The following is a 13,821-nucleotide window of genomic DNA, read 5'->3' as shown; positions in this document are numbered from 1 at the left end:
TCTGCCTCTTACCTAGGCTGTCCTTTTGAGTCAGAGTTTTTTGAGAAGGATTTTAAGCCTGTTTAGGTACATTTCATTTTTTCCTGCCTGCTTCCTAAGCCAGGGATTTCTAGGGGAAACAGTGAGAGACAGATTTACTCCTCCCATTTACGGCACTGTGCCAGAAGGCTCCTCCCAAACATGGTACAAGCCCTTCCGGGGCTGTGACCAGGGATGAAATTTGCTCTTGTAGACTCAAATGCAGGGCAGCTAATAAAAATGTACTTTAAAAAGACACTGTCCAAAAAAGAATATTACTAATATTACCATGCTTGGGAATGTAGTGCCCTCCAATAAACCCAACTTTTCCCTTGTAGTTGGACATGTCTGTGAACTTGAATTTACTAAGTCTTGTTTATAAGAAAGAAAAAAATAATCCACATAGTCAGTTGGGTGGGGTTTATGGATTCAGAGACCTTGTCCTTTAAAAAAGTACATTCTGAAGAGAAAGAAAAGAGCCCAATTTTTATCACTTTTTTGGTATGCAGCATTCTGTAGGTGACAGAGATCTAAAGACACAGATCAAAGCATTCATATCTGTAAAGCTGTACAAAAATTGATCTGCAAAGCATGCAGAAGCAAGGGGTATAGAGTTAAATTTCTACACAATCTTTAACAATGAAAGCATCCAAAAACTTCCAGAACATGCTGCTGAGACTGTACTTTCAATATAGAGGAGATTTTTGGCCTTGTTAATCATCTTGTGAGGTCTGACAGCGCTCTTCACTTCTCTGAGCAGGCTCAAGCCATTCTGACTATTTTAGCCATCATTAAGAGATTTTATTTCTATGCAACAAGAGGAGAAAACAGCTTTATGTGGTAAAACTCAGACGTAACCTCATCTAGGTGTTCCTGCTCCGGCATGGGGATTGGACTAGATGATCTTTCGAGGTCCCTTCCAATCCCTAACATTCTGTGATTCTGAGATAGTCTACGAAACTGAGTTTACGCAGCTTTTCAGTCAAATCACGTGTCAGTGCCTACACATGTGTTCCCGCAGTGTGGGCTACACACATAGTTCCTACAGTGCCACACAGTGTTCCTACACATGTAGCACGCTGGTCAAGGGAATCTTTGACTTCCACTGATGTCAACCTGTATGGGTCACTTAAACAACACGTATTCCCTAGGGGCTGCCATCAGTGGCAGCTAGAACAGACACTTACCTCTTGGGGACACTGCTGATGAGTTTTTGCTTTCCCAGTTTAGGGACAAATGTCAACTTTCTCAGTCTACACGGATGTTAATTCACCTCCAGTGACCAGGTCCCCCATTTCCAACTGAAGCACTGCTATACTAGAGGAAGATCTGTCTGTTGGGACTGGCCACAAATCTTTCATTCTGGATTGCAATGCAGAAGTGGAAGGGAAGACCCCTGAGTACAAAGGCAGGAACTCGCACATGGGCAGCCCCGGGGAGAGGACAACAGCTGTGTGTTAAACAAGATTTTCAGTCAAAGGGTGAGTGATGTTCCTCGGTTGGTACTTGGACGCCTCGCAGACTAGGGAGCAGAGGGAGTGGGAAAATGAACAGAAGCTAATTCTGATTGTGAAATTAAACAGAAAGGCGAACAGCTAGACTCCACCAAGCTCCTGAAAATCCCAGAACATTTGACCCTAACCTTTGGCCTGGTGATTCTCAACCACATCCTTAAATACATACCCTAAACAACAAGATGTGATTTACTTGTTCTGTTTTTATTTTATTTGAAGGTACATCATATCTACAGAATGACATTAATTCAAATATGATCACTAGAATACCTACTCTAAATATGATGGCAAATAATTAGCATTAGCTAGAAAGGAGTAAGAAAGAAATACAGTGTTGGAATGAAAGGCATGACAAATAAAATTCACAGATAACTAAAGTGGTTGTCTGTATTTCCAGAGCCTGGGAAACAGGGAAAAAGCAAGAGTCTGTCTACATGTAAACAAAGACAAGAATTCAGTTATTCATTGGAGGAGACTCAGATGTTATTGTTAGGATTATTATTATTTTTGTTGTTTTGATTTGGTGATTGGTACTTACCCTGTGATAGATGAGTCCACTTCATGCATCAGGGGTACTGAAAGGGTTAGAGTATTATCATGCAGAGATTCAGTCCGTTCTAGGTTTCCACTGCGACAGAAAGGAAAAATAAACATGCTGTAAATCTACATCCTTTGCAATATATCACACAGTTTCACAGCTACAGCTACCATCTCTCTGCCTTGTACTCCCAGCTTATTTGAGTGATGTCAGGTCTCCTTAAGAAGCCTCTTAAAGATTAAGTGTTACATTTGTTCATCCCACCTTGAAAAGGGCACACACATAAAGCACATGTTTGCAGCTGCTCCTCTGAGGCTGTGACACGACCAGGTTCACACCAAAAAACCTATTTTGAAGCAAGGTGTGAATTCAAATAGCAGCATGAAGCTACAGTAGTCATCATACATAGTGGAGATAAACACGGACATTTGGATTTCAGTGCCAAGGTTCATTTTCTCCCAATCTGACTCTATGCCAGTTTGGGAGGAATACACACAACTCACAGAGGGTCTTGACTCAGTAAATGAAACCGTGCTTTCATTGTACCTGCATTGTACCACAGCACCAATTTGGTGCCACTACAAGCAGCTTTCTAGGTTAGACCCTCATACTGAACGGGTTGTAACCTCTCAGCAGTTCCAGTCCCTCTTCCTGTGTTTAGTTGCCAAAATGAAAGCCCTTCAACTTCACATTTTCAAAGGCAGTTGCCTCAACTGGTCAAGAGCAGAAGGAAGAAAGATAAAAGAGAGCAATCGTCTGTCAGCTGAGCTAATTTCAGTGTGGACACTTATGTATAAAGTCCGGGAAAGGTTCCTGAAATGCAAGTCCAACATGCAAAATTGTAATTCTATTTCTGATGGTGAGTCTGCTTGGTGGGTGACAACTCAGAAGAACACTCTTGAAAGATATATCACATATATTTCCAGTTTCTTCAGCAGTGACACTGGAATCACTTTTGCCTTGCAGTTCATTGGATTTACTCACAAATCAAGCTGGCAAAATAAAAGCTATGGTCCTGGTTATGTAAGGACAGTATCACTGAGACAGCAGGCAGTAACATCCAAAGTGATACCATGCAGATTGTGAGTTGCTCAGATTACAAAAACAGAGCCTGCTGACTACATACATGCATAGACATAGCTCAGCTTTCTGCAACTGACACATTGGCCACGTCTCTAATAAAACTATGGCCCAGATGGAAAAACCCACAAACTTTAAAGTCCCAGGAAAAAAAATCTAATAAAAGCTTTTCCTCTGCAGAGGCTCAAAGAAGATTCCGAAATTGAGACAATTCTTGTCCAACACAAATACCAATATACCATGGTGGTAAGCAGAGTAAGAAAGTATAACTCCATATACAGTTCACAGGTATGTGCTTATCTATTTGAAATGGAGCAAAGGTACTGACAGAAAAGGACAATATCAGTGACTCTAGCTCTAGCAAAATAGTTCACGTCAGGAAGCACAAAAGAGTTTTTTACGGTATTTTTGGTGTTGGGTTTTTAAAAATTATTATTTATTAAAAAAATAAAAATAAAAGAGCAAATGTAATGTAATGTTTAGTCCTTTTGCCAACTGATCTCTGAACTGATCTACTGAACCAGTCTCTCGTTACAGATGCTACTGCCAAATTTGCAGCTTCAAGGGACAGGCTTAAATGACCACATGAAGGGAAATACTTACTTTCCCATGACAATGTGGCATAGCTTCTCTGCGTCCAGCCATTTCTGCCAGACTAGCTCCAGTTTTGTGTGGAAACAATGTGCCCACTCATTGCAGTCTGGCCACAGCACAGACACTTCCTCACCATTTCCTTATCACTGACTTTACCCCAGGGCTCCCTGCAGCTCTTGTGGTAGAAGGATTTTATTACACTTGACAGCAAGGGAATTGAGCAATTTGCCCAAAGTCACAGAGAAAATGAGGGTAATCAGCACTGGGACCTGCACTGTTGTCTTTGGAGGTTCAGCTGAATCCTTCAAAACACAACTGTCCTCCCATCCATCCTTGTGAAATGAGAAACTTTTTCTTAACCCCTCTGAGCATTCGCACTATGTGTACAAACTGCTATTTAATTCTTTGTTCCACCTAAAGGCACTGACTAACCCTTCTCACTAGTAGGGCACAGAAATCTGAGGAGGAGGGTTATAGAGGAACGCTCAGTGCTATCCAGGGCAGGGAAATTAGAGGTACAATCTGGAAAACACTAGCTGGGCAAATTTAAAACAGCGAAGGCCCACATTTGCACCAGCTGGCATTCACCTGGCAGATCCCGATGCATCTTCCTCACCTAGAAGCACCACATCTAAACACACAATGAATTTCCCCTCATGGAAAATAAAACTTCTGTAAAGTGCAATACATGGTCTTGCCCCTGTGACGTGAGGTCTCACTTTCAGTGTTTCATACCAACCCCACATGCTGCAGGATCTTGTTGCCACCTACAGTTGTTATTGCAGGGGACGACTACGCCTGATGAGATCAGTCGCTCAGCAATTGCTACATCTCATCTCTCATCTCCAGCTGGCTGGTGGGGTGTCATCAAATTGGGGAGGAGAATTCAGGCTGGAGATCCCCATTTTGACACAGGAGGGTATGAAGTTGGCCCACTCATGCAGTAAGTAGAAGCAGGAACCAGCCACACACCCAGTATGTCAGAGCAGTGGTTCATGGCCCAGGTTAATGCAGCTGTACTAACATCATTTCCCATACATACCCCAACAATGCCTGTGAGTGAAACACCCACAAACTCTGCTTCTTTGTGGCACATCATCTTAGGGGGCACAGAGCATGTGTCACCCCTTTTATTCTGCCTGAGATAAAATCCCTTTGCAAGCATAGTTGGCATCACCCTACTTCAATGCCTGCACCAAGTACCCTTGGGAAGTACCCTATTCAGCTGTTTCACGCAGTCTGTCATATCTCGCTGAAGATCCAGAAGGAGAAAAAATAGACATGCAACTTTGGAAACTGTCAGTGAGATCCCTGACCATCTGATGAAAGCATTTATCTTTTCTGGTTGGCATCCAAGTATGCTTATTTCATTCAAATGCTGGAACAAATGGGTCTGCCTGGTGCTGATCATCAACCACAGCTGAGCTGAGCTTGATACAGGGCCCAGAGGGATGGGCACAGAAACACAAGGGCCTTCCGAATGAGAGAACACAAAATGCTCCTTCAGAATTGCAACTGCCTGGCAAAGAAAGCCTACGTGTGAACCTACCTCATTTTTCAGGAAGCTGCATCACATGGTTCCTCTATATTATCAAAATACATGCATTTAGCCCCAGTAATTTAATCTCATTTACTACACATGCATGTGCCTACAACTAATATCACACAACTGTCAAGCATATACAATGCACACTTCATGTGACAATGAGTATTTAAGCAATTGAGATATACAAAGGTTCCCTTACCTTTGGGCAGTGACAAGGAAGGTAAGCATTTCTTCCTGCCCAGACAAGTGGCTTGTGTCAAAGATCACACTGAACTCATACTGCGCAAAGAAAAAGCAGTATTTAGAGACACTGTATGTTGCTTCAAATTTATTTATTCCGAAACTTCACATATATTTTACTGACCTAGCTGTATTTTTATACATGTAAGAGACCATCCTCTACTGCAGAGTAGCTTTTAAATCTTAGCACTTGTGTCTCTGTTCAAATTTTTCCTTCATTGTGAAAAGGCCTTTACTAGAATTGCCATTCAATAATATTTCTTGAGGAGGTCATCTGTCAGGGGAAGAGACTTCCAGTATAAGGGGATCGCTACCTGAAACTACCTCAGCACCATTCTATCAATCTACATATTTACTTGCTAGTGAAGAGATCTTTTAGGGGAATAAAGATCATGCCATAGGCCTTCATCTTCTACTACCGAACAAAACGTTCTTTAAAAGCTACCATGAAACCATAATATGAAAAAGTCATTAAGACCTTTCCATTGCAATATGTGCAAATTCAGTTGCTGTTTAATGTGAGAGGAGGCAAAAATAAAAACAGAATAAGACAAAACAAATAAGAGTCCCTTTCTAATTTTCTGCAGAGGAAATATATGTTTTTCATAGCTGCAGCTTTTGTATCGTTTTTCATGAGCATTGTATTGCTGCACACAGGGTACTGTCACTGGCTGTGCCTGGTGGGAAAGAGGACGGCTACCCTCCGTAACTGTGAAAGGCCTGAATATCTGTGTTAGAAAGCTAAAGAAAGCATCAGTCACAGACATTTAACAGAGCAGTTGCCCTTTCAGCCACTCTTTGGAGACGAATGCAAACAACACAACATTACCCTAGATTTCGATCTCATGAAAGGAAATCCCACGCTGCATTTGAGGAAGTCTGATTCCAACAATTCACAGGCAATGCCCAGCTCCTCCTGTAAGAAAATAGAAAACACCATGAGATGATAGATCTGGGGAGAAAAGGAGGATTACTAACAAATACCATTGCGATGAAGTATCTTAGAAATCTAAACATTTCCCACCATAGCACTGTTATTCCCAGAAAACTAATACTCATTGAATAAGGAAAAGTGCAGTGTTGCACTTCCTCATGTCACCTCAGTCCGATCAGTGCTGGGAAGAAGACAACCATCAGAACATCACTCTGAGAGACAGATCAGAGGGAAATACTGCATGACTAAAAACACTGGAGTCAGGGGATCCACCCAAATTTCTTGGCTAACTCAGACCGTCAGTTGTTCCCTCTGCTCATTAAAAGCCAGCATTCCAATGGTTCAGAATACAGATTCCCCAAGGTAGTTTTTCCAGATGCCAGTATCACAAAGAGAAAACTGTGTTGGGTGACAGCAACCAAACCATGCCATGCACAGATGCTGGAGAAAACAGTCATTTGGTCTTGGCGTCATTCACTGCCCTGATCTCTTTCTCTGGTCCACAGGATGAATCATGCTGATATGGATACCAGCCTTCGTTAGTGATACAATGTTAGCATAGATAAAGGAGAAGGATTAACCTCTCCTCATACTAAACGATGACAGATTATCAACATTGTCAAAAATACAAATGAAAAAAAGAATAGCCCTATCCTTCTTGACTGCTGACTCCATTAAAACAATAAACATGCTTTTTTCGAACTGGAAGTGTTTCATCGTTCCATAAAATTTAAGTGTCTGGCTCCAGGTTAGCAGGCCCTCATCTCCACATTATCCAAGAACAGTTTTGTGTTCTGTCACTGTGAACAACTTTGTCTCACTAAATTTCAGGTTTGGCATTAATTCCACAATGTGATATGCACTTTTAGGTGCCTACATAGTAAGTGATCGCTACGTGATCTCAGTGCCGGCACTCCTATCAAAGTCAATGGATGTAGGAAACAGCTCAGCAGATCAAATGTAGATGTTTAGTTTAACTGGACAGAGTACCTCTCTAGGCCCCAGTATTGCCTAGATCATCATTGGAGCTATGGTATTGATGTTATGCAGCTATAATATGAGTGCCTAAATTAAGACATCTAAGTCTAGAAATTAACTTTATAGCTGAGAATCTCTCAGCTACAGGACATATGATTTTTTTGGCCTATTTTCAGTATTTACAGCAGTTGATGAAGCCCAGGCTCTGTCTGCTTATGCACATTTCCCAAATCACTTCAAATACGAGTTCTGCTTTAAACATGCACTTAGAATTAATCATTTACATGAGTTCCATTCTCAGCTGGAACAAGCATGTGTGGAAGTAGATTCCTGAACCATGCACTCAGGCTATAAGCATCTCAAAAAAAATGCCTCTCTGCTTTTCCCGTTCTGACCTGAGCACAGCATTACTGCTCTACAGACATTACTATTATCCTATTACAAGTCTGACAGCATTCAGATTCTTGATCTTTTAACTGCTTCCTGTGATATCTGAAAGGCAACACCTCCTTTAGCTTCAAAATCATGGTTCAAATCAGGACACACATTTATAGAAAATTATAGCCCTAATGCTATATCTAACTCAGAGAGTATTTCACTGGTTTCATATGAAAAGAAAATAACAAGGAAAAAATCCATGCATGCTTGGAGATGCCTGATGGTGTGCTATTACTCCAGTACTGCTCAGATGCCAGAGCAGTGGCCTCCACATTCAGCTTTGTTATGGATTTGTTTCCTTGCTATCTTCAGTAGGCTTCTGTTTCTAGAAATGCAAAACATGGCACTGCCTAACAAATGAAATATCTAGCTTCAGTTGTGCAAAGCTGCCATCCTCTTATGCTGAGTTAGATTTTCTCCTCTATTTAACACAAAACATCAGAGCAAGTGTTTCATGGTGAAGCATCCCCTTCACTTGCCTTTTCCTCTCAGAAATCTGGGAGGTTCTCCAGTTTTATGTGAGTGATCAAGTGAACACAAACTCTGAGCAACTGTGTAACCAGACGAAAAATTTCACAGCTGTTTCCTCTGGGAACATTCTCAGTTCTGTGTTGTTCAAATGTCCCTTGTTGTCTAACTGTGGCAACCTATGAACTCTCTTTCATCAACTCCCAGCCTCTGTTCATTCAAGAGGGGTTTCTATTTACATAGCTGTCTGGTGGTGACAGTGACCAGACAGACGCAAGAGGCTGCCTCCTTTCCTCAAGGCCATATCACTTCAGAGATGTCTAAAAACATGATAACAGAACAAACTCTCATCTTGACAATGGAAAAGTGCAGCACTTCTTTTTGCACATGGGTGGCTGCCTGCCTTTGCAGCCCTGACAGCAGGCAGGCAGATGCCAGTGGTTTTATAATGGTCTGTTAAGGAAATGACAGATAACGTTGCATTGGCTGATTTTACTGTTGTTGCTTGCAACAGCTTAATGGATGAAGTAAGATTGATTTTAATACCTTCTGGATTCATTAGCACATTATCCAAATTAATGATTAATATTAACACAACATTACAGAAGTTCAGATTGGACAATAGGAAATGGTTCTTCACTGAGAGGGTGGTTGGTCACTGGAACAGGCTCCTCAGGGAAGTGGTCATGGCACCAAACCTGTTGACTTCAAGGAGCCTCTTAGAGCAACACTCTTAGTCACATGGTTTAGTTTTAGGTAGTCCTACAAAGAACAGGGAGTTGGACTTGATAACCCTTATGGGTTCCTTCCAACTTCAGATATTCTATGGTTCTATTGATGCCGCAAAGTCAAATTGTTCAATGCTAGGAAACAGCAGAAATAAGTTTGCCTTCACTACACTGGTTCAGCCTTCTGCACATTTCTAAATTACGCAGGCTACCCAGAAAACTTTTCCCCTGGACCCCTTTCTTTGCTCTGTGATTAGGATGGAGAAGCTCAGTTAATGTGTAAACATCTTGTTTTTTCTTCACTGCCCACTGTGGCTTCGGGCTTTATTTGCAGTGCACTGTTTTGGAGGGAGAGAAAATTGTTTCTTCATGGGGTTTCCTATGGTGTCCAGCTCTGTAACATGTGTGCACTCTATAACCACTAAATAAATTCAATTTTCACACTACTCCGGCAAGCTGAAGAGTCGACGTTGTCTGATCTAACAAATAGGGAATGGAAACAGTGCAACTCAGGACTTTCAGAAATTTTGTACATGTCTTCTCACTGATGTTAGGTAACACTTTTAGTGTGCAATACTTCTCTATGACAAAATAACCCAGTTTACTGCATGAGTTTCCATAGCAGTTTCTAGTCTGCTTAGAAAACACAGCCAAAGGGGTTGGAAGTTTCCCTTCCAATGAGAGAGTGTGAAGCTTTATCTGGAAAACTTTGTTTCTTTCTGAAATATTCCACAGCATTTCATATTCTTCTGAGAGCCAATCAAATAAACAACAAGCTAATTAGCCTAATAGCTGTACTATCACTGTATAATAAATGCAGACCTGGGTATGAGAAACATGAAGCTCAGGCTGGCTCACATTCTGTTTCTCAAAGTCCTCCATTGAAGAAAGAAAAATTCCTGATACTTATAACACAAACAACAGAACAGTCAAGTTTTAACTCCATTATAAGGGGCACAGGGACACATGGGGAAACAACAACTCAAACTAAATCCTATAGCATCATGCCATGGAACATAATCCCTGGGGCATAACATCTTCACAAATGATCTAAATGATGGGAGCTCACAGTGTATCTGACTACAGGCTGACAACATGGGATGTTCCTTGAAGCAATGTCTCCTCATATTCTGTCCCTAACCCACATGCTATGTGCAGTCAAATCCTTACTGCCCAAAACAACTCGGATAGCAAACCAGAAGAAAGTAAGAGGCTCACAGAGTAATCTGCTTCAGACAGGTAGACAAGCTAGATCAGGTCGAATGCTTAGAACACCGTATGCAGCTTGGTCTAGAGAGCATTTTAATGTGAGTAAAGTGTTTTAACCACATACACAAGATGCTGGATTATGGGATCATCGTCTTGCTCTGGAATAACTCAAGTGCTATATCTTTTTGCTGACTTCACCTAGCTGAATGTCTGGGGATATAACATGAAACTACTCCAGATTTTGCTCTTTTCCTGTCACAGAGATCACAGCTGGACTGCATGAGAAGTACATGTTTTTCAGGCCACATAAGGCAGGTTATCTTCAAGAAAATAGCTTGTCAGCACCAGAACACATCATACCAACTATGTCTTTCACTCTATGTATTTTGGCACTTTAAACCCCGGTCTTCCTTTAATAGTATTTAATGAGCCCAATGTTCTCATGGTTCAAAGGTGAGACCAGTGCCAGTTGGAACACAAAACCAGATCAATTTAGGTATGATTCTGGAAAAGGCTCCTTGTTAGACCAAAATTCTGCTCAAAGACAGCTGCTAAACAGCAGCTTCCTCCTCCTCCTGAAACAAATATTTTTAGAAGATTTCTTAAATACTGTTTACTTCACCCTTGAAAGGTCCTTTTCAACTTGGTGAGCTGCCAACTCTAAGGCTTAAAAAGAAGGAAAAGAGAGTGCATTAAGAAAAGAGTAAGAGAGAACTGGTGGTGGAAGAAAGGTTGCCTGGCTTTGGATAAAACACAGTCACAGGTCAGAGACTCTGCTTCTGGGAAGAGTCTACATGTTGACACACCAATGCAACATGTTGTTCTTCATTAAGCTCTCTCATTCTGAATGCAGACAACCAAAACTGGACACCTTATCTGAAATGGCAGAGCCCAAAGAAAGATATAGGAACTTCTTCACCTTCACCTTGACTAATTTTTTTAAATCAGATTGCATATGCTTTTTTACTCTGACCCTCCTCTGCCTCATTCATGCCCAATCAAAATCCTCCAACCTTCCTGAATCTGATCTGACAGTTCATATAATAATATTTTATTTTTCCCACCCTTAGAGTCAGTAATTTCTTCCCCAAAGGTAGAGCAATTCCTCTGAACTGATGAGGTCATCAGCACACTTCCTCAACTTGCCTCATCCCCACCCATGACTGGTTGCAAGCTCCTTGCCCTCAAACATCTCCTTAAGTAATCTCCCCCAACCCATTAACTCCCCTTCAACAATCTCCAGTAATAGGCTTTTATCTATCTGACAACTCTTCTTCCTAATTATGACTATCAGCAAAAGCAAGCAAATATAAAAATGCAAATCACTTATGCTATTTTGCACTCATCAGTGCTCTCACAGAGAAGGTGTGAATTCAACTATCCTAACACTTATTTATGACCTACCAGCTCTCTGCTTTTCTAAGCACACAAGCTACTACTATGTACTACATCTGAAATGTCAACAGGTAGATGCAACAGAAGAATACTAAACTTGAAAATGATGGGCCAGATATGGCTCTCTTCTTTTTTTTTAATAAAATCATACCAAAGTAGTCAACAGAAAGCTATATTAAGTTCTGAACTTAGGCTGAATACTGTTGATTATTTGTGCCAGAGTTGACTTCACCTTTTAAAATACTCTTCTGATTAGTTTTCTCTCTTGAATGGATTAAAATCACTAATGAAAGGCACTGAAAATATCTTCATTGCAGAATTGTTAGGCTAATATGTATATTTTTTTAGGAGGGAAACAACAAGGAAAAATGAACTTGTTAGAAAATCCATTTACCAGCAGTTTAGATTTTTCTTCCCTTAGCTGTACTCAAATTAAAGCTTTTCTGTTGTTGTTTAGATGGAAAAATGTCTCCCCTGCAAATCCTGGCTACTAGCACAAATGCTCTGGAACAGAGGAGAAAATGTCTTGGAAGCCTTAATAATATGTTGGCAGAACACTCTTGTTTTGAAGATGTTGATAATTTATTTAACTTATTAGGGTTTTTTTGATATTGCTGTATGTTTTCCAAAGGGTACAAAATAAGAATGACAAGAGTGAATACTGAGGAATCCTGCACTTGTTGCCAGAGCACTCACTCTTGTTATTGGTTTTCTTGTTCTCTAATGCCTGTGAACCCGTTACACTTGACACCACAGGGGACCACGAACAGTATCCGAGAAGTCCTAAAACAAATACACTAAGAAAACACCACAAAGGAGGGCTACTTGCACCATCCACTTCACCCTATGTTAAGTCTCAAAACTTAGATACTATGCATCTACCTACTATATACTCTCTAGTATATAAACTTTACAACTAACTCTCCCTACTCGTTGTTTGGAAATGTAGATTCTCTGATCTGCACTGAAGGTAGAGACTTACATCAGGCACTGGGAAAAATAGTTTTGCTAAATTTGTACAGTTTTTTATTCTCATCATGGACCCTAACTTAAAGCACATACTTATACCTCAGTAATTCCAATTTGTATATTTGGTGAAGAGGGCCACTTTCCCAAATGAGAGTTTAGACGAACATCTGGATGTTTTGTTCCACCCAACAGGATGATTACACAGACCCAAACTGCATTTTAAGAGTGTCTTACTTCAGGGAGATATTACTGGACATATGTATGTTCACAGCTGGTAATCTGCTTTCTATGCACTTAGCTAGCAAAGCCAGGTAGCACAAACACCTCCCACATCAGTAGCCTAAAATAAAGGCTCACCTCTTTGATGATGTTTGAGGTGGCTTCTTCAAATCACTCTTTATAATCTTGGTCTAGCCCTTCAGTTGTACTATCAACAGCTTATGGGTTTCCCTATGGTTTTGAGAGTGTAACTTTTATTTTGCTCCTACCCTTATCTCTCCCTGCCTCACAATCCTCTTAACGCCTTCACAGAGGCTTCAAGGATATGAAGATTTGTCAGTTCATTTAATAGCTACCCATCTGAGCATATTGATGTATTTTCTTTCCACAGCAACTGAGGTCACCAAAGGATGTGGGTCACAGTTACCCACATATACAGAGCTCCTGAAAGCCTGAGGCTTTTTTTCAAATAAAAAGACTGGCTTAAGCTGAGTTTCTCCATGACTGAGAGCAAGTGTAGCTCAGAGTAATTTAATCTTGGAGGCCCCTTCTTGTGCATACAACAGCTCATTTTTTCTAACACAAAAATCCACAGATACCATGCTTTCCTCCAAAATAGGGCTTTGCTGAGAATTTTAAAACTGCAAGAACACAAAGAGGATCAGTGGTATTACTGACCGGGAACTCTTCCTGGCACTGTACAACAATTCAAGCAAAAAACATCTGAAATGACTGAAATGGTGGCTCTGATCTACCTCAGATACCTCTTAAAAGTTGCTCAGATTATCATCCCTGAAAATCCTTTGTGTCTCTATTTTATTTGTACAACTAACAGTCTGACGTCTGCTTTGCCTCTTTGTCAGCTGTACTCTCCTGAACAGACAGTTAATATTTCCTTTGTGTTTCTGGGCTGGACTCTGCCAGGCACAGACCTTCCCCAACTCTTTCAGCCC

The 13,821-nt window shown here is 40.9% G+C and overlaps 1 protein-coding gene across 1 annotated transcript in view; it reads right to left on the bottom strand.

Moving 5' to 3' along the window:
• ITGA9 (integrin subunit alpha 9) overlaps positions 1 to 13,821 on the bottom strand; it is a 227,671-nt gene that overhangs the window by 53,726 nt on the left and 160,124 nt on the right. The window contains exons 19-21 of the mRNA XM_065052058.1: positions 6,360 to 6,446; positions 5,490 to 5,569; positions 2,071 to 2,160 (exon numbers count right to left, since the gene is read on the bottom strand). Of these exons, the coding sequence (XP_064908130.1) occupies positions 2,071 to 2,160; positions 5,490 to 5,569; positions 6,360 to 6,446 (257 nt within the window). The remainder of the gene's footprint in view (positions 1 to 2,070; positions 2,161 to 5,489; positions 5,570 to 6,359; positions 6,447 to 13,821) is intronic.

The sequence above is a fragment of the Columba livia genome, chromosome 2 (genome assembly GCF_036013475.1).
Source record: "Columba livia isolate bColLiv1 breed racing homer chromosome 2, bColLiv1.pat.W.v2, whole genome shotgun sequence".
Classification (NCBI taxonomy): domain Eukaryota; kingdom Metazoa; phylum Chordata; class Aves; order Columbiformes; family Columbidae; genus Columba; species Columba livia.
Note: the sequence above shows the minus strand (reverse complement) of the source record. Positions and strands in the feature narration are given on the sequence as shown.